Source organism: Halichondria panicea, chromosome 10, assembly GCF_963675165.1.
Source record: "Halichondria panicea chromosome 10, odHalPani1.1, whole genome shotgun sequence".
Lineage (NCBI taxonomy): Eukaryota > Metazoa > Porifera > Demospongiae > Suberitida > Halichondriidae > Halichondria > Halichondria panicea.
In genome coordinates, this window is record NC_087386.1 from 889,673 (window position 1) to 914,292 (window position 24,620).

The 24,620-nt window shown below is 42.8% G+C and overlaps 4 protein-coding genes across 4 annotated transcripts; 2 read left to right on the forward strand and 2 right to left on the reverse strand.

Annotated features, from left to right (window-relative positions):
* Positions 1-3: 3 nt before the first annotated feature.
* Positions 4-4,349, reverse strand: LOC135342441 (uncharacterized). Its single transcript, XM_064539172.1, has 4 exons — positions 4,062-4,349; positions 2,918-3,935; positions 1,308-1,585; positions 4-1,141 (listed from the first exon to the last, which is right to left on the reverse strand). The coding sequence occupies exons 1-4, from the start codon at positions 4,258-4,260 to the stop codon at positions 207-209; spliced, it is 2,430 nt and encodes an 809-aa protein (XP_064395242.1). The 5' UTR covers positions 4,261-4,349; the 3' UTR covers positions 4-206.
* A 90-nt stretch (positions 4,350-4,439) lies between these two features.
* On the forward strand, positions 4,440-14,209 carry LOC135342266 (sperm-specific sodium:proton exchanger-like). Its single transcript, XM_064538960.1, has 17 exons — positions 4,440-4,691; positions 4,743-5,144; positions 5,215-5,331; positions 5,583-5,853; positions 6,279-6,422; positions 6,764-6,935; positions 7,025-7,294; positions 8,552-8,799; positions 8,892-8,952; positions 9,388-9,828; positions 10,223-10,433; positions 10,635-10,783; positions 11,558-11,785; positions 11,960-12,298; positions 13,032-13,219; positions 13,377-13,539; positions 13,738-14,209. Exons 1-17 carry the CDS (start codon positions 4,529-4,531, stop codon positions 14,035-14,037), a joined length of 3,867 nt encoding a protein of 1,288 aa, XP_064395030.1. The 5' UTR covers positions 4,440-4,528; the 3' UTR covers positions 14,038-14,209.
* On the reverse strand, positions 14,181-17,407 carry LOC135342275 (uncharacterized). The gene is made up of 4 exons (XM_064538971.1): positions 17,308-17,407; positions 16,924-17,002; positions 16,036-16,366; positions 14,181-15,719 (listed from the first exon to the last, which is right to left on the reverse strand). The coding sequence occupies exons 2-4, from the start codon at positions 16,948-16,950 to the stop codon at positions 14,299-14,301; spliced, it is 1,779 nt and encodes a 592-aa protein (XP_064395041.1). The 5' UTR covers positions 16,951-17,002; positions 17,308-17,407; the 3' UTR covers positions 14,181-14,298.
* Positions 17,408-17,421: 14 nt separating this feature from the next.
* Positions 17,422-24,614, forward strand: LOC135342267 (endoplasmic reticulum transmembrane helix translocase-like). The gene is made up of 20 exons (XM_064538961.1): positions 17,422-17,745; positions 17,940-18,029; positions 18,220-18,404; positions 18,661-18,832; positions 19,009-19,065; positions 19,212-19,281; positions 19,496-20,174; positions 20,350-20,525; positions 20,676-20,956; positions 21,242-21,367; positions 21,653-21,853; positions 22,002-22,294; positions 22,359-22,395; positions 22,501-22,618; positions 22,870-23,005; positions 23,204-23,264; positions 23,503-23,645; positions 23,753-23,864; positions 24,184-24,327; positions 24,387-24,614. Exons 1-20 carry the CDS (start codon positions 17,494-17,496, stop codon positions 24,501-24,503), a joined length of 3,450 nt encoding a protein of 1,149 aa, XP_064395031.1. The 5' UTR covers positions 17,422-17,493; the 3' UTR covers positions 24,504-24,614.
* Positions 24,615-24,620: the final 6 nt, after the last annotated feature.

Here is a 24,620-nt window from a genome sequence, read left to right on the forward strand (position 1 = left end):
TGATGAGGCTGTAGATATATGATTGACATTGATGATTTAAGAGTGGTACGTTACATACATTAAACTATAATTAGCTATGTATAGCAGCATTATAAAACATGAAATTAGATGAAAATGATATAATAAAAAAAACTGTAATAATGCTATTCAGTAAAAAAAATTTTATCCTCCGCAGAGACTGATTTAGGCTAATTACTGTCCATTATTCACCTACACCCACATTCGCTCACTCTCATTGCTGGGTACACCTTATAATCGAGTGAGCCTCCTACATTAACGACCAGAGTTGTTGAGCTGTACCGAGTCGGCACACAGCATGGCTGTTTGGCTGTTTGAACGAGGCCGTTCACATTGTGAGGATCATCTTTAAATACTGCATAAGCCCCAGCCATAATATTTGCATGATTAGTTCCAAGTTGGTGATTTCCAGTCAGAGTGTTATGAGAACAAGATCCTATGCACTGTCTAGCGTTGTACATCCTGGGAGAGACAATATAATCGAGATACAGTTGTGCAAAAGAGACCATATAGTTCTCAACTTTACATGATGAACTTCTCTTGGCACGGTTACCATTGGCCTGAGGAAATTCATTGTCTGATCGCTCTTCTTCAGCTGTGGCTGTTTCGTTATAGACTATTTCCTTGACGTATGCATCATTGAAGAACATAAGAAAGAGTGGTTGGAATGATTCATGGCGTTGTCTTCGCCTTGCATTTGACAGTTGTATTTCAGTGGGGTCAATAAAGATTGCTGGCACTTTCTTAACAGTTTTGCAGTCAACGCTGAGATTGACGGTAAATTCAAGATCGTAATTGGAAGAGGTGGGGGGCCAAAGTTGCTTCACTCCTTCAGTTACCTCTAGTTCCAGCCAAGAGGTTGACATGGTCACTTGCACTCGTTCACTTCCAGCTGCATACTTCGTTTTCTCCCCCAAGAGTTGAACTTCAATATCGATGTCTATTGTAGTTGGATCAGTTTTCATGAGTCTACGAATGGGTTTCAGATATGCCCTAAGGATGGATTTTTGCACAGGTAGGCTTTCTCCTTTTGTAACCGACTTCCAGTTGAAGATGAAACGATTTTGCACAGTGCATTTTGCTGGAGATCTTGGCTTGGGTCTGTAGGCTTTGTGAAGCATGTCTGTAAATAGAGAAATTCCTCATTAACATCCATCACTGCACATCAATACAATTACTTGTATTGTTTATTGCTTGTACGTCATGTAAGATAAAAAGGCTCATGCAGTCAGTCATGCATCAGTGCATACTCAAGTGGCAAAACATGCACAAAGAAACAAAGTACATACCTCTGTCCATCATGCACCAGACACTAGTAGGGTCATCTTCATGCTCAAACATAGGACTTCCCTCACTGTCAGAATATTTCTCTCTCAGTTGTGTCATGTATTCGATTGCTCCAGAAGATGAAGGGTCGAGTTCAGAAACTTTTCTTTTTGGTCTCTCCAAAATGTCTGATGGCAAATCTTGCAGTATTGCTGCAGTCCTACTGCTGGTGCACGATGCATTGCTGATGATAAGGACAGTTAATAGAAGATAGCAGATTGAGTTGTTGAAGACATCCATTTAGCTTGTTGGTTGATTGCACAGGTATGACCACAAATCAATGGTTCGCTGCCTTTATAGGGAAATTCCCGAAGATCCGCCCACATAATTTTAAGATGATACAGATCAGGAGTGCATGAATGGATATGATACAGACAATGCAGTATTAGAGCTATCTATATCAACACTAGGATCTAGGAACGTGCATTCAACATCATCTACATATCAGTCTTTAAAAATCATATTAGATCTGTTGTCAACTTTGGAAGCCTTGTCTTCGTAATTGTCACAGTATAGTAATCGAAACAGTGCAGCGGAGCCGGAGGGCTACTATGCATGAAATACATCTTCAAAGGTTACACATCAGTGACTACAAGTCAAGACTGTCATCTTCAAATAATCATGTTGCCCCTATTAGTTGGATCTACAAGACCTTGTATTCATGATTAAATGCCTTAAAGATCCTCTAGATACAATTCACCAGTAGATAAACTTTGTCACTAACAAGAGCAGGGACAAACAAAATGATGTGGAATAATTTGACGGTGCATAAGCGCATACAAGTAAAGTTCGCTTTAGGGAACATTTTGAACTGAACTTTGCATTCCAGTAATTTGTGTTATTTGTGCCCTACAAGTGTTTGAGTCTAACTGTTATTTAATTGGTTCAGTCTATTGGTCACCTCACTTCGTCAATATTTTTGTTGTTCACATTTTTCACATGTCTCACTGTCACTGCAAAGTTCGTTGTAAAGCAAATGTTATTATTAAAACTGGGGAAATCCCCTTAGTACACCCCCCATTACATATCTAGTAACAACTGACTTGCATGGTATAATAATTATTACTCTGGATAAAGGCGTACAGTTTATAGTCTGATAAATTATTTCCTGATATCTGACAGGCCTCCCGATAGCGGCTCATATTGACAGTCAATATTTCTCTACCCTTATACGATATACCGTGCATGCACACATGGTGTATCCAATGTCTTTTTTCACACTACTATTATAGACTATATATAACACTCTGTCCAAATTCCTCAGCGACAGCAGATCTTATAGCAATCGGATAGTAGCTACATTTCTGGTATAAGTTTCATGAGTTTGTAAACTGTAAAGTATTAAGTTTCTCTAGTGGAAATAAGTCATCAACACACAATCACAATACATGCTTAGTTCTATACAGTGAACAAATTTTGAATGAGATGGATGGATATAATATAATCATAAGCTATATTTAATGACAGAGTGATTAAATTAATGTCTATAGATAAATGCTGCATGTACTCAGTACAATAGGGAAAAAGTGATTAAATGACAGAACAAGAAGTGATCTTATAAGAGTCCGTCTACCTGCAAGAGCACTCGGTAACCTTCATGTTTGGAAAAAGTTGAGTCACGAGGCCAGTGTTAACTATGCGAACAATGTATACTGAAGCATATCTAATCGGAGTGCAGCAAGGATCTTTGTGGGTCTGATCCTCCATCAAAATAGTTGCGTTTTCTTCAGTACCAAATATACCTGCGTCCCCAAGATATTTTGCACTGGCAATAATCCTGGCATGATTTGTTGCGTCATTGTGCTGAAGGATACCGTAGTGTGAACAGTCCCCGACACATTGACGAATATTGATTTCTGTGGGCCAAAGTATACTGTCAAGAAACAGCTCAGCAAAGTTGATCATAAACGTCTTTGGTTCGCAAGTAGATGCGGCTGCCTGTCTTCGACGACGATCTTCTATCGGTTTAGTGGTTTTAGTAATATCTGCACCGTCTATGGTTTCTAGTACTTCTTCCACTTTCAATAAGTCTTCCTCCTTCAGTTTTTGCTTGATGACTTGGTCTTCAAGGTACACAACGAGCAGGCTCTGTAGCCTAGTGTACCTCTCACGACGCTTTGTTTTGGAAAGCACTACTTCTGCTGGATTGATAAATTGAAAAGGAACCTTTGTGTGATGGATGCAATCAACTTCCATCCTCAGTGTGACTTCAATAATAGGTAGCTGGTTACAGGTAGGCGACCAGATGGACAGGATTGAGGGTGTTAGGTCAAGTTCTAACCATCCATTCGATTTATTTGTTACGTTGATCATTTGCACAAATTGAAACGAGCCCTGCGTAGTATTAGAAGAGTCGTCAGCTGTCATGTTCTTATGGAAAAGTTGCAACGAAACACTTATGTTGACTGGAATGATTTCATCATCTATGATGAACCTGTTGATAACTTCCATGTACGGTCGGATGATAGATTTGTTCAATGCAACGGACATAGTGTTAGCAACAGACTCCCAGTCAAAAAGGAACCTTCCAATTGCTCCACATTTTCCTCCTTCTCCAGTGGGCTTAGCTCTGTACTCCTTATCAACAACAGCTACAAGGAAAAAAGACCAATAAATATAATTGTTTTCATGGAGCAGTGTCTTGTATATCTATATATAAACAGTAACTGCTGATATTATTGCATGCATGCTGAATACAATCAAAACAAAATGTTTACCTTTATCAGCAAAGCACCAGACAGTAGTTGGTGCAGTATCCAAGTTCTTGGGTATTCCTTCAGTGTCTGCAATATTAGTACCGACTTCAGTCATATAGTCCAGAGCTGTTGCCTCAAATTGAGGTGATGATGCACTGCATTGTAGTATTACTGCAAAGACCACAACAGCCAAGCAGCTTTTGACAGAGCTCATGTTCATTTTCCACAGTTCAGGCTTTCAGCAGGTTTGCAGATGTTCTTCTCCAACAACAGGAACAGGTTGAGTATATAGATCTCTGTTCTGCAGCAACTTATATACCCAGCAAGGAGCTCATTTTACCACAACACATGCTTGTGGTCAAAAAAGAGGATTAGAATATCTACGGTATATCACTGATATGTACACAAACCCTGAAGGAAACTCACCATGACAATCAAAATGCCTCAAGACTGGTTTACTTCATTTAAAATTCAGTCATGGAGCAGAAATGGAAGACTTAGAAGAGATCAAAGGAGGGTTCCTTGATTTGTTTGTGAGGAGTACCTCAGCTGAAAACAATGTTACTAACACAAGTGGGACCCAGAGTGAACACGGTGGCCATAGCAATACCGGCACTGTCCTCTTCTTGTTCACGTCTTTTGCCGTTGGAGGTGAGTTATTATTCATTGATGAAAATTTACCCACATCTTTAATTAATACAGCTCTTGTGAGACATGTTTTGAAGCAAACTCCAATTCCTTACACGGTCATTTTGATCTGTCTTGGACTAGCGTTTGGTGCTGCATCAAATGCAGCAGCACTTTATGACACCCTCGTTGACTTCACATCCATAGCACGTATTGATCCTCACCTGATGCAGTTTGTTTTTCTACCTATTCTAATTTTTGAGTCAGCCTTTGTCATGGACGTGCACACTTTCAAGAAAACAATCGCCCAAGCTCTCATTTTAGCAGGACCTGGACTAATGGCCTCGACGGCCCTGACTGCAGTCATTGTTAAGTTTGTATTTATGTTTGACTGGTCGTGGGTGGCTGCTCTTGTGTTTGGTGCTATCGTGAGTGCTACTGACCCAGTTGCTGTGGTTGCAATTCTCAAAGATGTTGGTAAGAGAGTCAGAAATTAACATTCCCTAAAATTACATTATTATTATGTTGGGTTCTGTTCTATACGTAGGTGCATCCAAACAGCTTGGCACTATCATTGAAGGAGAATCACTGTTGAATGACGGTGCTGCTATTGTGCTCTTCAATGTTCTACTGTATGAGCTGATTCCTGGTCAAAGTCAAACTGGTATGTTACCTATAATATGCAATCACAGATAATTAGTTCCCATTTTTAGCGAATTACTTTTAATAGAGATGATTCTGCTAATCAAACCTTTCATAAACACATCTGTGTTTATTAGCCTCACCATTCTCTCTAATAATATTATTTTCATTTCTTCCACATTAAACAGAAACCATTTCATTGGCATGTGCACGGAGAATGTGGTGTATCATAATTATGCTAATGCTATAATCTGTTAATAAATTATCCATTAGCATTGCAGATATCTGTGTCCTTCATAAGAGTTGCATTCGGAGGCCCTGCTTTTGGGTACCTTGTAGCCAAGATAGCCATTTTTTGGCTTGCCAGAGTCTTCAATGATGCTCTAGTAGAGATCACCATCACTCTGGCCTCAACCTACATCGCATTCTATGTGGGAGAAGGATTTTTTGGAGTGTCTGGTGTATTAGCTGTAGTGACTCTTGGTATTGAGCTCAACTCCAAAAGGACCAACATTAGCCCTGAGGTTGAGGTGTTCCTACACAGGTGAGTGTGAAAACCAGAAGGTTGGTATGTGTTGTCTCATTTCTCATTATTGGTGTCTGGTGTATGGAGCTACACTACAATGGGTGGGCTGATTAATCCTTGGCTAGAGTAGACTGTCTTTGAAGCTAAGAGGTTCACACAGCACAACCTACACTTCCCTCAGGCGCTGTGGCTGTGGCCCAGTGTGTTAGCAGCCTGCCTGGGGTTTAGTCTAATCTGATTACCTTACAGCCTATGGGAACTACATGCCACCTCTTACTTTTGAGTACATTATGTATATTTATGTCCCCTCCACTCCCAGACATCTACTTTAAAATACCATTTTCCTTGACCTCTCCTCTGAGCATGTTACATGACTGACTGGATGATTGAATTGCTTAGTGTGCCTGTGCCTGTACATGTAAGTGTTGTCCCTACTATTCCAGGTTTTGGAGCATGCTGGGCTACCTGGCCAACACCTTGATCTTCATTCTGGTGGGTGTAGTGATCTCACAGAGAGCTTTCCTCCAGGTCTCCGAAATGGACTGGATGTACGTGGTCCCCATGTATATCGCCATCATGGTCATCAGGTACATATGTATACAAGTACATAAAAGTTATCCTGTTCCATGCAATTAGTCACAATTAACAGCACACTGTGGGAGTGATTTTGCAATAGTAGACCCAGGCATTTTTGGGTCCGACATGGGAAAACAATGGGAAAACAAACATGTTTGAAATGGCCTGGAATGCACACAAGGGACCTGAGGGTTGAAAGTACAATTTTCTGCTGAACTTATAATGATATTCATGAGAGTATCTTTGTAAAAGGATCTGATTTTGTTTTGGGTGTGCGTGTATTTCTGGGTTCAAATGGAACCCCTACACCCAGATAAGGTCAGATAAGGTCACCTAGGTGTTCTTTGCTCAGGTTGGCTGTGGTTGGAGCTCTCAGCCCTCTACTCATGCAATTCGGCTACTCAATCGACTGGAAGGAAGTCATTGTGGTGACATGGGGTGGTCTAAGAGGGGCAGTGGGGCTCTCCCTGGCACTGGTTGTCCTCCAAACTCCTGGAATTCCACAAGATACCATCGGGAGTAAGGTGTGTTTTCACACCACCTCGGTAATCCCTGAAAAACGATTGCATTGATGATTTGGAAAAAAAAACTGTCCCTCCACTCTCCACTGCAGATCTTGTTTCATACGGCTGGCATTGTGATACTCACACTCCTCATTAATGCCACTACAGTGGGTTATCTTCTTCGCACTTTGGGAATGAGTGATATATCAAATACCAGACAGCTCACCATGACAACGGCTGTACGGAGGGTGAACGAAGCCAAACAAAGAGCAGTTGGTATGCTGAAGAGTGACCGATTCTTGGCAGATGCTAACTGGGACTATGTCGACAAAAAGACTGAAATTGATGACCCCTATCGTTTTGAGGACTATCACTTCGAGGTGGGTCTCTGCAATTACATATCAGCATTATGCTATTATATTTCTGAGGAAATTGGACATAAATTGAAAATGTAATTGATCAGTGTATTCATTTACTCTTGTTACAGTGCGGTAAGTGCTGCATGAGAACTATAATTATGTACATGTATTGATTATAGGATATGATTACCGTATATGCTTGATCAGGAGCCGCGGCTACTAAATGTTTCATTTTGCTGGAAGAGGGGGCTACAATTCAAGAGAGGCCACTGTTCAAGAGCGGCGTTTATTAGCTCCAGATAATTTAGTTTGTCATCAAAAGTTGTTTTCACCTGCATAAACTTGAACTCTGATAAAGTCTTTGTGAAGCACTAATAAGCTGCTACTTGTAGCTACGTACATGTAGCTAGCTGCTAGTAATAATTTTTTTGGCTGCCACGTGCAGAAATGCTAGAGTCAAAGTTCACTGAGGCTACTATTTGAGAGCGGCTACTAAATGTTTCATTTTGCTAGCAAGGGAGGCTACTATTTGAGTGCGGCCTTTATACAAGAGCGGCCTCTGATCGAGCATATACGGTATGTACAAAGGCTTGTAATTCACTGTTTAACAACTTGTGTCGCAGTATCGGGTATAATTCTACGAGTATATCGTTATGCAGAATTACTTGCTAATAATATTATATGCAAACCAATAGCATAATGATATTGGTTGGGGTTCAAGAGCATTGTTCATCTGAATGGGCATCCCCGCCTAGGGGATTAACCCCTCAGCCTTTCGGGGGTTATATTTTAGCCAGATCTTGTTTTCTTTAAAATGGTATTTTACCACAGTAACCTATTACTCAATCTGGTGCCCATGCACATGATATGCTCTTGTCACAGTGCCGGACAGGGTGCAAACTGACCGACACTGGAGATACAAAAAGAACTAAAAGAACTAAGCATAATTATAAGTACAAGGGGTGGGAATGAGGAGGGGAATGAACTAAAAGAACTAAGCATAATTATAAGTACAAGGGGTGGGAATGAGGAGGGGAATGAATGATGGACGTCTGATATGCTCACAAAGTGACTGCTAATAGTTCTGAGACTGCCACGAGGCTTCAACTTTAGTGCACATGCGTTGAGATGAGTGACGTCATTGCGGCCTGCTCCTTGTTGTTAACCCCATTTAATATGCTATTAAATTCCATACTGATAGTGTTTCACTAATGAAATTACAAGTAAAAGTACCAAATAATAATTATAGGGTCCTACTACTTACACTTGTGCACACAGGAGCTTCCAAACAGTATGGCTGCTGCTGCTAACGAGGCGGCGGGTGGTAACTGTCCCAATTGTGATACTCGTGTCCCCCGAGTTCCCCACCCCAAGGAGCTGGCAGAACTGACAGAGGAGGTGAGACTACGCATGCTCAAGGCAGAGAAGACAAGCTACTGGAGGCAGTATGAGCAGGGGATGCTCGGACGACAGGCCGTCTTGATTCTCAATAACCTTGCTGATATAGCCGTGGACACTAAGGATCGGTACGTACAGTGGTAGACGATCAATTTAGGCTTGCTCCTCTGATCTTTGTAGGTATCATCATTCAATGTGGACACGTTTTTCCACTCTGCAGGTTCATCACTGTCAAAGATATTAAACCCTACTGGAAGATACCGTTCTATTTCACAAAAGCTGTAAGTGCAACTGGTTTTTACAATGTTGTTCGTCCAGTAACTTACATGTACTATTTGGGTATAGCCATAACTATAATTTGTGGTGCCAAATACATGATTGTAGTGCTATCGACCAATAGCGTTAGAGCATATTTGAACGGCTATAACTTTAGTTCCGTTGGTCTATTAAACGTTAAGTTTACTGAATGCTTAGGGAGAGGATGTTTTCAAACTCAAATTCTATTTTTGGTTTCCAGCGAAAAATAGGAATTTAAGGCACATTCCGGATTTAGCATACAGTGTACCATCTGAACGTGCTCCTGCTAAGCTTTCAGAAAATGACGTTAAATTGGACCATCAGAGCTCCAGTTACAGAGCCAACTCTAGTACTTGCAAATGAAGTGAACCTAGCGTTAAATACATAAAAAAAAAAGTCCTCAATGTTTCTCCCTGCAGCGTACGTTGTGCCTCAAGGCCCTCCACTGGAAGTCCACAGCTGATCCACCTAAACCCTCCGTCAAGTGCTGCATCCCCTTCCACAAGATAGTCACACATTTTATCTTTGAGTGGACATTCTTTGGCATCATTATTCTCAATGTTATCTTCATTATAGTCGAGCTCTCCATCATGGACACTTTGGGTCTACAGGTCCTCTCCTATTTTAATTATGTTTTCTTCACGATATATTTACTAGAGTTGATCTTGAAGATAATTGGTCTGCGTCATCACTACTTCTTGTCTAAATGGAACTGGTTTGATTTTATTATCTTCAATGCTTTAATAGTGGATATTGTGGTTGAACTGACAGTGCCCATGGCAATGGAAAACGGATTCTCTCCTTCCATACTTAGAATAGTTCGGATAATCAGAGTGGCCCGTGCTCTCAGACTAGCCAAGGTACGTCGTATAGTACAGTCAATTGAAATGTCGTGACTTAATGTGTACAATAGTACAGAGTGTAATACTGTAAACACATACACCGAAGATGAGTTTTCAATTACCTTAAGGTGACATATTCCCACAGGTAGATTTGTCTGCGAATTCACTGTTTAGCTCATTTTGCTAGTATTAAATTCTGCTCAAGTTGTAAGTTATTTCATAACATTTCCAAGTCATTTTAATGAGTCTGGGAGTACAAATTTTTGTGATTTTATTCTGATTCGCAAAAATAGTAGAAACTAATACCCGTGAAAAAAAAACACCTTAAGGTACCTACAGTTGAGGTTCAGTACATATATCGATCATACAAATTGTGGCATAAACAGGTTAATGATCAATTTTCTCCCTCCAGTTTTTTTTGCCACTGATGATTCGATTGGTGGATATCATTATAAACAACAAGCTCCGTTTCGGCTATGACATTGGCAAGGGTTTTGTGGTAGGCGTTGAAGAGATGCTACAGCAATATGAGCGACTGAGTTCCATACTTCCACACAAGAGCATCACTCGAGAGCTGCGGAAAAGAGCTGAAGACTCGCGTCTAGACGTTATTCGGAGTCTGGGTGTGTGGAAATTCTATAGTTTATTTATTTTGGGTGTGTGTGTGTGGGTAGGTGGATCTTTATTAGCATAATGGAGGGTTCACGGTAAACAAACAAGTATAAAATAGCATATTAAATTCAATTGTGTGTTTACGATTGAAAATATGGGGTATTGAATCCCAATGAGTTCAAAGTGTATTTCTCACAAAACACACAATACAGGTAGGCTACGAAAGGAGCATCCTGGAGTGGCTCTATCCGTCAAAACACACCACGCCATTCGTTCAGTGCTCAATCATTGCAGAGACACTATCAGACAGCTACTGGGGAGTGGGGTACTGGACGAAGTCGATGCTGAACTGCTGTTGAATGTACGTGCATGTACATGTCCCTATAAGTATTAATGAAATTCTCTGTTATTTTAGACATACATATTAGCGTAATTTTCGTGGGCACAGGCAGAGTGGGTATTTGCACTTGTAGAGGATTGCATGTCATAGTATTAGGAACCAATTAACGAGCAATTTTGTTTGTTTGCATTTGTTTCTGTGTCATTGTTGTACATACTTATTTGGAGGCTAGTGGTCATTCTCAGAAGGATGCAGCTAATTGTTGTGACAATGTGATACGTATCAATAAATTATCACACTAAATGTTTGGTTAATAGGTCCGATACCTATCTGATCTTAATTGCTTGTTTTGGGGCCAGTTTGTCTGCAAAGTACGTAACTCCATCTTCGATCAGGTTGAGCCTAGAGTAAATAGTTGATTATCAATAATCTAGCCAAATAGACTGTTAATTTAGCTTAATTACACCACGTAATCTAATTTGGTGTTGTTCAAGCCACTTGTAACGCTAAACACACGTATACCTAATACTGTGCGTGTATAAACAAAACACACGCACACAGCTCACAAAACACAAGCGATTAGTTTCCAGTTGGTTGCGCACATGGACCAGAGGAGGTCCGACATGCGTGCACGAATCACTACAAGTACTAGTGCATTTGGCCTGGATGGACGTTATCACGTGACCGCAATGACATCAATGCACTGAACTTGTAGTGATTCGTGCACGCATGTCGGACCTTCTCTGCACATGGACACAGTACAGCAGTATTTCATGTTGTTCTTTCCCAATACAGACGATTGAAGTGAAGATGAAGAGACTTGAGCGTACGCCTGCCTCTCTCCCTCTCCCTGATCCCAAAGTGATACTCCTGGGTGTGTCCTGGCTCTCTGGGATGGATCTAGAGGGAGAGTCCTCTGTGAAGAGCTGTGCGCAGCTAGAGTACTTTTTGCACAAGGACATCATCGTGCAGTGTGGGGAGAGGCCCAAAGGACTCTACATTATCGTGTCTGGACTGGTGAAAGTAAGTGCATGGTAGAGTTCTATAGGTATACTAATCGATTAGAGTTTTATTATGATTTAGAACAATCTAATAAAACACATGAATGCTTTGAAAAATAAGTCAATCAATCCCAACTAGTTGTGAGCACTATCCATACTGTCATAACTGACGTCTGTTGTTACAAAAATTGTGCAGGTAATGACTTATCAGAGAGAGGAATGTAAAAAACCTTCCGTATCCGGTGAGAACAGCACTGACACCCAGTTCCAGGCCCCTCCCCCGCCTTCGGGGAAAAACGAGTTTGTGTCCACCGACTACTACGGAGCAGGCTCAGTGATTGGAGAATTTGCTCTCCTAGAGCACAGGGCTAGCAATGAGACGGTGGAGTGCGACACAGACGTGCAGGCCTTCCGTATCAATGTTGAGGACATGGAGGGTATTCTAGCAACGTTCCCTCATCTGGAGGAGCAGCTGTGGAGAGTCAATGGCATTCGCACTGCCACCGAGTTGCTGGCTAAACTACCAGAGTACCAGGTGACTGCTCACTGACTGCATGCTTGATTTATAGGCCTAAGATAGGTGGTTATAGTACCACACCCACTGACCCAGCATGGGCAAGATCCCTGGTCTATTGTTTGCGCGGGCTGCAGACACTTACATGTACAGCACGATCTGATGTGTTTTTATATATACATACATGTAGCAGTGCTTGAATAGTATTTTTAGCTGTTGATCAGGTGAGATGGGATTATGCTGCTCTGTGTAACGTGTTTACATTTTGGAATGGATTACAAATTAATTAATTGAAACCACCTGAGGCAACTTTGAATACCTAAAAGTACGTAGTTAATTGAGAAGTGTTGGAGTGCCTCACTTCCTTGATTCCACAGCGGCATAGATCATTGTACTCCATAATTACATGTCGGTAAACAGTCTATTGTAGACGTACACGTAACTATAGCAACGGAGTTTGTTGCAATGTTGTTCCACTATTTTTAGCCAGACAACGATACCATATAGCGGGCAAAAATATGTCATTTTCGTACAGCTCAAGATAGTGATAGTGACATTGAATCTGTTGCAGTAGAATAATTAATTTTCACATGATGCTCTACAATACGAAATCTCCGAAAATTTCCACCATACGAAAATAACCCGCTATACGGTACTTCTAAAAAGGAAGTAGTACGCGTACATTGTGTTAATTGGCTACATGTACATTCACTCACCCATGCATACATTTGCTAATTAATACTTGTTTCCCCAGGACTGGCCTGCCAACAAGCTCTTGCTGCTGTGTGAGGATGCCTACATTGAGGCCCACCCTGATGAGCCTAACCCCACTTTTGCCAACTCTGATGTGTACAGGGAGGTGGTGTTGGTGAGTGGGGAGGTCCGCTGTCTCAACACCAGGGAGAGGCTGGTGGCTCCTGTCGTCATACCAAGGAATATGAGGTGAGTCGATAGAGCTGAGCATACAGTCACTTTAAAGCCTTTTTACACAATCATGTGTATGTCAACTGGTTTCCTAGGTAACTGCTTGTAGAAATCAGGTTTTTGTTGTTCACATTTGACTTGACCTCTTGCACCTACCCCCCCCCCCCCCCGGCAGATACCTGCTACTGATCAGTGACCAGCCTCAGCTGCTGGTAATCCCTAAAATACAGCGAGAGATGCGGAAAGGCTCTATTGAACCAGACAATGTACCCGTCTACCGGAGGAAAAAGAGTTTCTCTCAGAAGATTAGGTTTGGACTGGCTAAAGTGGTACGGAAGGTGAGTATAGGGGATTCCCCTGTATCGTGTGATATGCTCATTATAATTATTGAGCTATAAATTACTGATACAGCTATTATAATAATCTCCTAAATTATAGGAAATTTGCGTATAGTGTAGGCCCTGTGAGAAACTTTCTGTTACTATTACAGCATGCATAAGATGATCTCATGCAACGTGCTCGTTCCTCCACTGCAGGTGCGTGAGGTCCTACGTAACGCATGGAATGTTATCTTCAAGAGGCTTCGTCTCAATAGGATTATGCCGAAAGATAGTATGAGCAGCACAAACGTCTCTGAGCACAACACCTCTACACACAGTGTCCTGGACTTGGAGGAATCCGTACAAAACAATGCCACGCCCACTATTCCCACCAGTGCCCCGCCCATTATGAACAGACGTATCCAATCCATTATCGACAGAAGTGTCCCGCCCACTAGTCCCAGCAGTGCCCCGCCCACTAGTCCCAGCAGTGCCCCGCCCACCCGACGACTTTGACCTTTGCACTGACTCTCAATCACAATCAGTCAGCGTCATGAAAGGCAGCAACAATAATAATTATCTATAGCTAATTTTGGATAAACTCGTTCTTATTTTTAATTTTGAATCTCATGCTGTCTATAATTAATTATTGATAAAAATGTTGTAAATGAACTTTTAATTCTCAGAACACTGTTAATAATTAAATCGCATGAATAAGGAATAAAAACACAAAACGACTTTGTTATAAAAGTATTCAGCTATAACAATAATAATTATTCAGTTGTCATTGTTTGGTGGGTCAGAGTTATTGCTGTCCATGCTGTACAGTCTGACGGGTATAGGAGGAGGGGAATCCCCTCCACTCCCCTCATCAGCTGGCTTGTCCTCAGTCTCGGGTGGTGCAACTGGCGACTTCTTCTTCACTTTGCTGTACGGTTTCGTAGGCTTTTTTTCTTCATTCGAAGTCTCCCCACTTCCTTTCATTTCTGCCGAGTCTGTAGTGTCTTCACCGTTTAATCCACGGTGGTCTTGTGCAGTGACCTTCGGTGATGCTTCTCGACTCAGGTGATGCTGCTCGTAGCATGGACTGATGAGCTCTGTAAATTCGGGCAATGTGTCTATGTTTCGATGGGGTAGTGGGGGTGTGGCTATAGCTCCGGTTAGTTTACCAATTGCCTTGAGTAGATTATCCTGAGAATTGTACAGAGGGTTATCAGTCAATTCATCATCTTGAATTTGGATATCGTCTTGTAGTCTAGGTGCCGGTACAAGCCCTGTAGCTACCATCGGTACCCTAGCCACTTCTTGAGTTTGAAGTGGGATCTGCTGTTGAACAACTGTCGCAGGGTTACTTCTGTCTAGTGTGGCATACTCATTGTCTAGCGGGAGAGCTCGAACATGTCCCGATGTTACAGGGAAGGCAACATCGTACGTTGGCATGTCTTCTTCGGCTAGAGTGCTAAAACCTTGCGAGGATGGACGGGCAGTTTCCACCAGCCCAGGTCGAGTGTTATCGAGGCCACTGTGTAATCTCTGGTACGTCTGTGTGGGGGGTGGTTCAGGGGAGGCGTGTATCACATGAACCGTGTGAGAATAAGGGTCCTCGCTAGACACGGGGGAAAGTGATCGTCTCGGGTTAGAGGGGGACTCGGGGTCGTAAGTATCGTTGAGCCATCTCTTAACTCCAGTGTGTGTTTTGACCCTGCGTAGGCCAGAGCTGGGGTCAGGCGTTGGTAGAGGTGCCCTAACAGAGCCTGCTTTCTTTATTGGGTGTAGTTTCGTGGGCCGTAGTGGAGGTTGTTCTTCGTCTGACGAGCTTGTTGACACGGGGGGTGTGATTGAGTGACGATTCGGGAGGGGTGGGCGTGTATCTCCTTCCTTTACTTTCGCTGTTCCTTCCTTTACTTTTGCTATTGCTTTCTCTAAATTTCGGTAGATGTTCTCATTGTTATCGGTGAAAAATTCATATATTCCCTCTCCTCTCGGTGATCTGCGTCCAGCCTCAAAACCAAACACTCGATCTTTACACCAATAGCCCCGGAGGCAGTCGTAAGGCCACACCCCCAACACTTGTCTCCGTGGAAACGTTGCACATATGATCTCGCTGCCAGCTGTGAGTGCCAGTAGACAAGTGTTTTGTGCTTGCATCAAATTCGTTGACTCAGATTGCTTCACATTCACTTCGTACTCGAAACAACCTAGGAATGAGAAAACAGAGTTAACTATGGTAGTGATGACAAAAGTGTATCATACGCATACGTACGTATAAAGGTCTCCTTAGCCTGTGAACACCAACCATCAATTATACTCTAGCGTAAAAATCTTTCTATACTTTCACTACGCATTGCAGTTTTCAAGACTAAGATTTCTCACATTCTATAGTGTAGAATGTCTTGCATACAACATGCTGGGAAAATTACACGATATACAATGCAGATAGCATATACAGGGAATAAACATTTACTGAAAACAACTAACAACTTAATGAATTACCCAACAAACACTATTGCACACCTTTTGTTGGGTTTCCTAGTATTTGAGAGAGCTGTATGTGATGATGCCACGCATTCATGGAAGCAAAATCAGCCGCTGAAAGGAAATATGTCTGTCCAGATGCGATCAACTTAAGGGGGAACTTGTAGCTGCACTCGTGAGCAAGAGAGAGTTTAAAAGATGGGAAGAGAGGGACAACGCCAATCGTATCCTGTTTCTGCCACCTCTTTTTCTTGTCTTTGTAGTATTCGAGCATGGCTGTGTTGGTGTCCTTGTGTAGCTTGAGAACAAAGAGGCGCTGGGTCCAGTCCCTGCTGCTCTTCGAGGGGTTGCGGCACATTGACAAAACTCCCTAGAGGGGGGGGGGGGGGTAAATATGATCAGTACAAAGTATAATATTCAGATGTGCCTAGAATTGTTGATAGTGGGCGCTATTTATAATCAATAAATTTGCAGCCCTGAGAGGTGGTGATGTCACTAATGAAGGCGTATGAATATAATTTCTGCATAATGTACTACACAATATAGTTTTCCTAATCATTGTATTGCTTAGACATGTGAGTTGAACTAATGCGGGGGGGGGGGGAGGATTTGCAACTGAAGGCTGAATTGTAATACAAGCAAACAACGCAAACAATCTCTTATTAGATAACACATATGCACAAAAATAAACGTTAGCATGTTATGAAAACACTAAGTATTGTAGAGACTAATAAAATAAAAGAATGTTTCCTACTCGTTCCTTTGTGTTTTTCATAAGAGAAAGTTGTCAACAATCGAATATCAATTAACAAAACAACAACGTAAATCACCATGTATCAAAGACAAGTGCTAGTTGGGGATTATTAGTTGAGGAATTTGCAACCATATACATTTGAAAGGTGTATGTATTCTACAAGCTTCTCTTACCTCATAGAGCACTTCCACGTTTGCCATAGCCAATGAAACCTGTTAATGACAGTGATGTCACAATCCTGCAGTGTAGGAGCTGCAGAAAGTAAGGAGTGTGTACATTAAAATATAATTATAATCCTAAATTACATTCTATAGTAATTGAATATTAATTACATTTGCCAAGAAATGCACACGAACCAAATATTAAAAAGGTAATTATGGGCAAAATGTCAAAGTGGCAAGAATTAATGTGTAAGACAGGAGTTACGAACTACCATATTTTATAGTACGATATTTATACAGTTGCACAGATATTTTGATTTCCATAGAATTATTGAGTCTCAGCCTCTTAACCATTAGGTAGATACTATCTCTATATACTCTCATGGGTAAACTCACACTACTATGTCCTGTAGAGCTGTATCTATCAAGAGAGATGCCTTGCAAGATGTCCAACCTGGATATAGCCACAATGACCTTTGCCCTCTCAAAACAAACAGTTGACGACCAATACCGGATGAATAAACGATCTTTACCTAATGGACATGTGGTTTTAATAAGGTTGTAACGTCAAGCTAGTGAACGATGGGATTGAGTGAGGACGTCAGCTACATCACCCTATGCAAGCCCTTGCCGCTGGTGCTTCACGGCTATGTGTGGCCTTTTGCTCTGGTGTATGTCTCCTTGGTTTCAGTGTGGATAGGAGGGGTGTACGGACTGGATGAGTCTCCTGAAGTGTTCTACCTCTGTCTGGCTGCCGTAGCTGCAGTCAATATCATCACCTGCTTGTTCTGTGTCTGGTCCATGCATGTACGGTGTGCTCTCACATGCAAACAGGCACGTGCTGATACGACCATCAATAATTTCATTAAGTGCCTAATTTCAGTATTAAAGTATGATCTTCACTACCTGTACTGTCTACCTTCCCCTGGTACACACACACACACCCACACACACACCACACACCCACACCACACCACCTACACACACCACCCCACACACCACACACACACCACACACCCTCACTACAGGTCGGGGACATTACAGAGGCGTCTCTAGTGAAGGTGGTGCCCACTCCTAACAATGGCTATCCTGAAATGGTCTCGTTAGTCAAACAAAAAGTATGTTCTCTTTATTCATGCATACATGTACCTCAACAGGCCGCAACACAAGCCCTCTAGACTGCTAGACTACTACCAGTCCTACGTTAGAATATCTATGACCGATTGGAAAATTGTTCTCTTATGAGTAGTTTACTTATTCTTCACTTAATAAAACAAGTTACGTACATGCATGTACCCCCCCCCTTAGCACAAAGTGACGAGAGAAGAGCAGGTGTGGTTTGTGTTTCAGAAGATCAAGTATATACAGCTCGACGGACAGTTCCAGCCGGTGGAGTTCCCCGTGGCCAGACCGTATACAGACTACCACAACTGGAGAGGCTACGATGGACTGATGCCAGTCTCTGCAGCTGAGCAGCGCTTTGGGAGGAACAAGTGAGCGACTATGAGTATTGTGATTGTTGTATCAAGTTAACACAGTGTCAGTTTATCTACCGAGATAGTTCCTTTGTGTATACAAAATGTTTTCAATGGCTTAGATTTGGTTGCCTTATATTATAAATAGCACGTTTCCCACTGTATACAGTGATGAGTATTGTACACCAAGTCTTGGTACAATGTATGTACAGTACTGTAGATTATGCTCACAACTCTACCTGCTCCATTCCAATTATCCTCTCTGTGTGTGTAGACTGGACATGACTCTGCCAGATTTCTGGGCCATGTTTTTGGAGAGGGCAACTGCTCCGTTCTTTGTGTTCCAAGTGTTTTGTGTGGGTCTGTGGTGTCTCGATGAGTTTTGGTATTACAGTCTCTTTACTCTCTCCATGTTGATCGTCTTCGAGGTAGTCCTCGTGAAGCAGGTGAGGATCATGGCTTGAAGCTGTGCATTTGTACCAATTAATGCTACTTGTGTGTACAGCTTACAGTCTTTAGCATTGACAAAATGTATATAACATGATGGCATAATACTTACATAATTGATGAGCAATATGGCCTTCAGATTGTATTAATTTGCTGTGATTTTCTGTTCCTCTAGCAACAACGTAACTTGTCTGAGATTCGCAAAATGGGAGCTCAACCATTCTCCATACAGGTACCATAGCAACGTGTACATGTGTATGCACTGAAGCTGCTGACATTACATGCACCTGTTACTGCAACGTGTACATTTGTTGAGAGTGAGTATCACTGTACATGCAGTTAGAGATGACTGTGTTGTTGTCCCCTTGTCTTGTGCAGGTATATAGGGAGGGCAAGTGGAGCAAGATGTCTACTGATCAGCTGCTTCCTGGAGACCTGGTCTCAATAGGTGAGCAATGTGGGATGGTCAACAAGTACAGACTAGAATAATCCGCTCAATTGAGTTGCAATGCTAGAGTTGTTCAGCTAGAGTATTTTATGTACAAACACCAGGTAACTTTATATAGACATGCATAAGCCTAGCTCTGTCAGTAACTGGACTAATATACTGTTTCTTAAATGGCTTGACTTCAACCCACTCTCTCCCCCCCACTCTCCCTCAGGGCGTTCCAAGACTGGTGACCTGGTACCGTGTGACATTCTCCTCCTGAGAGGCTCCTGTATCGTGGATGAGGCCATGCTCACTGGGGAGTCAGTGCCTCAAATGAAAGAACCTCTCTCTATCGACAACGAACGCCTGGACTTAACTAGAGACTCTCGTTTGCACATGCTCAATGGAGGAACAAAAATCGTCCAACACACACCTCCAAACAAATCGGACAAAGACGGAATTCGACTCCCTGAGAGCGGTTGCCTAGGCTACGTACTTCGGACAGGCTTCAATACGAACCAGGGGAAACTTTTGAGGACGATTTTATTCGGAGTTAAGCGAGTGACGGCAAATAGCCTCGAAACCTTCATGTTTATAATGTTCCTACTTGTCTTTGCCCTCATGGCTTCTGGCTATGTGTGGGTATACGGCACCGTGAATCCAAAGAGAAACAAATACAAGCTTTTCCTTGAGTGTACGCTGATTCTGACCTCAGTAGTACCCCCGGAGTTACCAATAGAGCTGTCCCTGGCTGTTAACACATCACTGTTGGCTCTCACCAAAGTGGGGATATTTTGCACTGAGCCGTTTCGTATACCGTTTGCTGGGAAAATTGATGTGTGTTGTTTTGATAAGACTGGTACTCTGACGAGTGACAACCTGGTGGTGCAGGGAGTGGCCGGTGTGGAGGGGTGAGTGGGTGGTGTGAGTGGGTGGTGCAGGGAGTTGTGTGGAGTGAGTGGGTGGTGTGCAGGGTAAGTGGGTGGTAAAACCGATTATGAAACCTTTTGTAGATACTGTAGATACTGGAGAGCTAGCTGATATTAAGATAATTTGCCGGACATGTTACTCCCTGTCCCCCTACAGAGCTACGGCTGGTGATAATGAGAAGAGACCTCCTATCATGGCAGCTGGTGAGAGTCCATGGGAGACCCAATGTGTGTTGGCCTCATGTCAGTCCCTGGCCCTGCTGGAAGGAGAGGTGGTGGGGGACCCTCTGGAGAAGGCCTGCATCACAGCCATCAACTGGACCATCAACAAAGGTCTCGTCTGCTAATTATGCTTTATTTTTGCCATTTTCCTAGAGGAATTGTCCTCCTTATAATCACTGCTAATTTTTCACACTAGATTAACCTGTTATAGTAAAATGTCCTTTTCTCATGGTTTACCTTATCTTTCTTCCGTTGATACAGGAGATACTGTGAGCCCTCGCAAAGGTCGTCGTACCACGCTCAAGATCTGTCAACGTTTCCATTTTGCCAGTGCTTTGAAGCGTATGTCTGCTGTGTGTGCGATGCAGTCCCCTAGTGGCTCCACTCACCTCGCCACGGTCAAGGGAGCACCAGAGGTCCTGCAGGACATGTTTAAGAATATTCCCGAGGGATATGAGTCCCTCTACTCAAAGCTGACCCGACAAGGAGCACGTGTGCTGGCACTGGGGTATCGTCATATGGGCAGTCTGTCACAGAGAGAGGTGCGTCATCTGGTAGCCAGAGAATTGACGTTTAGCCTAGATATAGCCTCGATCCCAGGCCTGAGGCCTTGTGAAGGAGGCTAGCCTAGATACTGCCAAGGGATTACAAGCCCTTGATACTACCTACTATCAGTATGATCTCAGCAGTGTATGTGACTGTCTAAGCGAATCAGCTGGCTTTAACACACGACACATTATGTCCACTCTATTACATACGAACGTAATGTACATACATTGTGTGTGTTGTGTGTGTGTTTTGTGTGTGTTGTGTGTGTGTGTGTGTAGGTGCATGACCTCAAGCGTGAGGATGTGGAGAGAGAGTTGATCTTTGCTGGTCTGGTGGTCATCAGTTGCCCTCTGAAGGAGGACTCCAAACGAAACATTAAGTGTCTCCACGACTCATCACACTTTGTAAGTGATGGCTACTGCCAGCATCTATGCTTGTAACATTGATGGCTCTATCAGTGATTTATTCATGGATAGTCAGTAGTACAGTCACGCGCATATAAGCTCTGAGTAGAGTATTCCTAGAGTTGATCATAAGGAGCTCTCTCGTTTACTACATGTACTTGTATTTCGTACTGTCCATAACTTGAGGTACGTGTATGCATGAGCATCTAAATCTAAAAAGTATAGCAGGCCTATCGTGTGTGTTTGGGCTATAAAACTGGTCTCATATCCTCACACCTGTCACAGGTTGTCATGCTAACAGGAGACAACCCCCTGACAGCTTGTCACGTTGCTAAGGAACTCAAGATAACCACACGGAAGATCCTCGTACTCACGCCCACTCAGGATGGGTGGGCATGGCAGTCTGTTGGTGGGAATCGTACTGTTTCCATGGATACACAACCGGCCGAGTTAGGAAGCACTTATGATCTGTGTCTAGCAGGAGAAGTAAGTTATTGTCAAGTTAACAATGAAAAGTACTCTAGAATCTGTGTACAATTAATTGAAGGCGTCATTTTTTTAAAATTGTTGTTACTAAGTGCTCTATATGTACTGTACATTTGCTTGCATGACTTTATCAATTCACTAATCACAGGGGCTAACTCATTTGCTCAAGGCCGAGAACAAGCGTCTGTTCCAATCAATCCTCCCTTACATCAAGGTGTTTGCTAGAGTGGCTCCCAAACAGAAAGAGAGTGTAGTCACATCGTACAAGTCCCTCGGCTATGTAACCCTCATGTGTGGGGACGGGACTAATGACGTGGGAGCACTCAAGCACGCCGATGTGGGTGTGGCGCTACTCTCCACTGTACCTATGGGGAAGAAGGAACCGGGGAAATCCCCTGAGCCTTCCGAGTTGACCAGACGACCTTTGCACCCTGCTCTAAAGTGAGGATGTTGCGTAACAATTTATTGTGTGTATTCTATTTATCTGATCTCCATAATTATGTAGGGCATCCAAACCACTCACCCCTCTGCAGCTGAGAGAGGTACATTAATCGATTATGTGTGTGTGTGTGTGAATTATGAGGGGAAGTATCTTACATGCATGTACGGTTATAATAGCTACTAAAGATTGTGTACTCCCTCCATAGAAACGAATGAAGGATCTGGTGACCAAGATGAAGGAGGCGACGGAGCCTCAGCTGGTGAGGCTGGGAGACGCCTCCATCGCCTCACCCTTCACCTCTAAACACTCCAGCATTGCATGCAGTAAGTGTGTCTGTGTGCATGTTCTGTAGTCTCCTATAAGAAAGGGGGCCGGGGATGGTTTTGAAGAAAGTGGGAAAGCGTAGGGGAATGTGGTAAAGAAGAGTGGGAACATTAGGGAAGAAAGGAGTATATTATTATTATAGTGTCAAAAACTGTTCAACAAATTCTTTCCAATGGGTATTTTAGGGGACATGTACATTACAGTGATCAGTTTGTTATAAATTATGACCACTATTCTCTCTTGCCTACAGTATGTCATGTGATCAAGCAGGGCCGGTGCACTCTAGTGACCACACTACAGATGTTCAAGATCCTGGCTCTCAATGCTCTTATACTGGCCTACTCTCAGAGTGTGCTCTACCTGGATGGCATCAAGTTCTCTGACTTGTGAGTCATCCGCTCTCCTCATTACCGTTTCTTATAAAAACTAAATCAAGGGCAGTACGTTACATATTTGTCTTACCTTGGCCTACAGCCTGTCGTCGTTTGGCTTTCTGGTAGACGTGTACTTTTAGTATATCCACCAAGTGCACAGTTGCAGTACATGTAATAGTGTTTATGTATACATATTCTTTGTGTCAACAGCCAGGCCACTCTCCAAGGTCTATTACTAGCTGGTTGCTTCCTCTGCATCTCAAGATCAAAGGTGCTACTTTAATGCATGGTAGCTCATTTAAACCTTGCCTGCCTATAGCTATACACTTCAGTAGTGGGTATTAATATTGGTTAGCTCTCTTTGAGGGCCCAGACTTGACTGCCCCTAATACACATGACTGTATGAATCCTACAGTTATATAACCATAGTCCCCCCCTCCCCTCCCCCCTCCCTCCCTTCCTCCCTCCCTCCCTCCCTCCCTCCCTCCCTCCCTCCCTCCCTCGTGCAGCCCCTCCAAGTCCTCTCCAAGGAACGCCCTCTGCCCACCATCTTCAACCCCTACATGATCCTCACCGTCCTCCTGCAGTTTGCAGTCCACTTCTCGTGTCTAGTGTACCTCGTGGGCGAGACAAAGGCCAACTATGGGAACAGGTACATGTACCATAATTATAGTTTTACTTATAGTATTTATGGGACTTGTGGGAAGCTATGGCATCAGATCGTTACTCCATCCATGATACAATGTATGAATTCTGTAGCACTGAGGAGGACGTGGACTTAGAGAAGGAGTTTGAACAGAATGAACTCAACAGTGCCGTCTACCTTATCTCCATGGCAATGCAAATCAGCAATTTTGCCGTCAATTATAAGGTACATATAAGCAATACTAGAGCATGTGTGTGAATGCTGAGTCAATGTCTCCCTGGAACCGGGACCAGTTTGACAGTTGTACTGCGTAGTGCACATCACTGGAACTCTAAATTGGCATTATCATAGTAATCATAGCACCTGTAGCTAGTGTGTAAGGTTTTCTTTGCAGTTAGCCATAGCAACTGACGGTTTAGCAACCCCTACTACTGTCACAGTTGTTTTGTTGCAACGTACTATATACATGTACCATGAACTGTATCTGTAGGTATGTACTGGAAATCTAGTTGTGTGCATTCATTATCTGGTGTCCCTGATGTAGGGCCACCCCTTCATGGCCAGTCTATCTGAGAACCGACCGTTGGTGGTCAGCCTCATAGTCGCAGGCAGTGTCGTGTTTGTCATTGCCTCAGGGATCATGCCAGACCTCTCAGCAACCTTTGAGATTGTCTCATTCACTTCAGAGGTAATGAATACATGCAGTAGTTAAATGTTGCATAATCCTGACTTTTTTTATTGATACAGTTTCGGCAAAAGTTGCTAATGGTACTGCTGGCTGACTTCCTGTTTTCGTATTTGTTGGACAGATCGTTGTCTCTTGTGCTCGGATATTCCAAGCCCAAACTGCCAAAATTAATGTAGCTAATAACTAGCTGTAGGGAAAATTAGGTTATAATTTTGTTTGTTGTACCAATTAATTTATTCATTATGTGCGGTGTGTCTCGAGAATAAGGCGAGACATAAAATCTGAAACAGTTT

Bases quoted from the DNA above. Each gene is read 5' to 3' on its own strand.
- LOC135342441 (XM_064539172.1), bottom strand. From the start codon at position 4,260: ATGAACATGAGCTCTGTCAAAAGCTGCTTGGCTGTTGTGGTCTTTGCA. The intron at 1,586-2,917 runs GTAGACGGACTC...ACCAACAAGCTA, and splicing joins GTTACCGAGTGCTCTTGCAG to AATGGATGTCTTCAACAACT. The intron at 1,142-1,307 runs GTATGTACTTTG...CTCTATTTACAG, and splicing joins CTGGTGCATGATGGACAGAG to ACATGCTTCACAAAGCCTAC.
- LOC135342266 (XM_064538960.1), top strand. From the start codon at position 4,529: ATGGAAGACTTAGAAGAGATCAAAGGAGGGTTCCTTGATTTGTTTGTG. The intron at 5,332-5,582 runs GTATGTTACCTA...ATTATCCATTAG, and splicing joins TCCTGGTCAAAGTCAAACTG to CATTGCAGATATCTGTGTCC. The intron at 13,220-13,376 runs GTGAGTCGATAG...CCCCCCCGGCAG, and splicing joins GTCATACCAAGGAATATGAG to ATACCTGCTACTGATCAGTG.
- LOC135342275 (XM_064538971.1), bottom strand. From the start codon at position 16,950: ATGGCAAACGTGGAAGTGCTCTATGAG. The intron at 16,367-16,923 runs GTAAGAGAAGCT...CCCCCCCTCTAG, and splicing joins ACGTGGAAGTGCTCTATGAG to GGAGTTTTGTCAATGTGCCG. The intron at 15,720-16,035 runs GTGTGCAATAGT...TCTCATTCCTAG, and splicing joins ACTAGGAAACCCAACAAAAG to GTTGTTTCGAGTACGAAGTG.
- LOC135342267 (XM_064538961.1), top strand. From the start codon at position 17,494: ATGGGATTGAGTGAGGACGTCAGCTACATCACCCTATGCAAGCCCTTG. The intron at 18,030-18,219 runs GTATGTTCTCTT...CCCCCCCCTTAG, and splicing joins TCTCGTTAGTCAAACAAAAA to CACAAAGTGACGAGAGAAGA. The intron at 23,006-23,203 runs GTGAGTCATCCG...TTGTGTCAACAG, and splicing joins GGCATCAAGTTCTCTGACTT to CCAGGCCACTCTCCAAGGTC.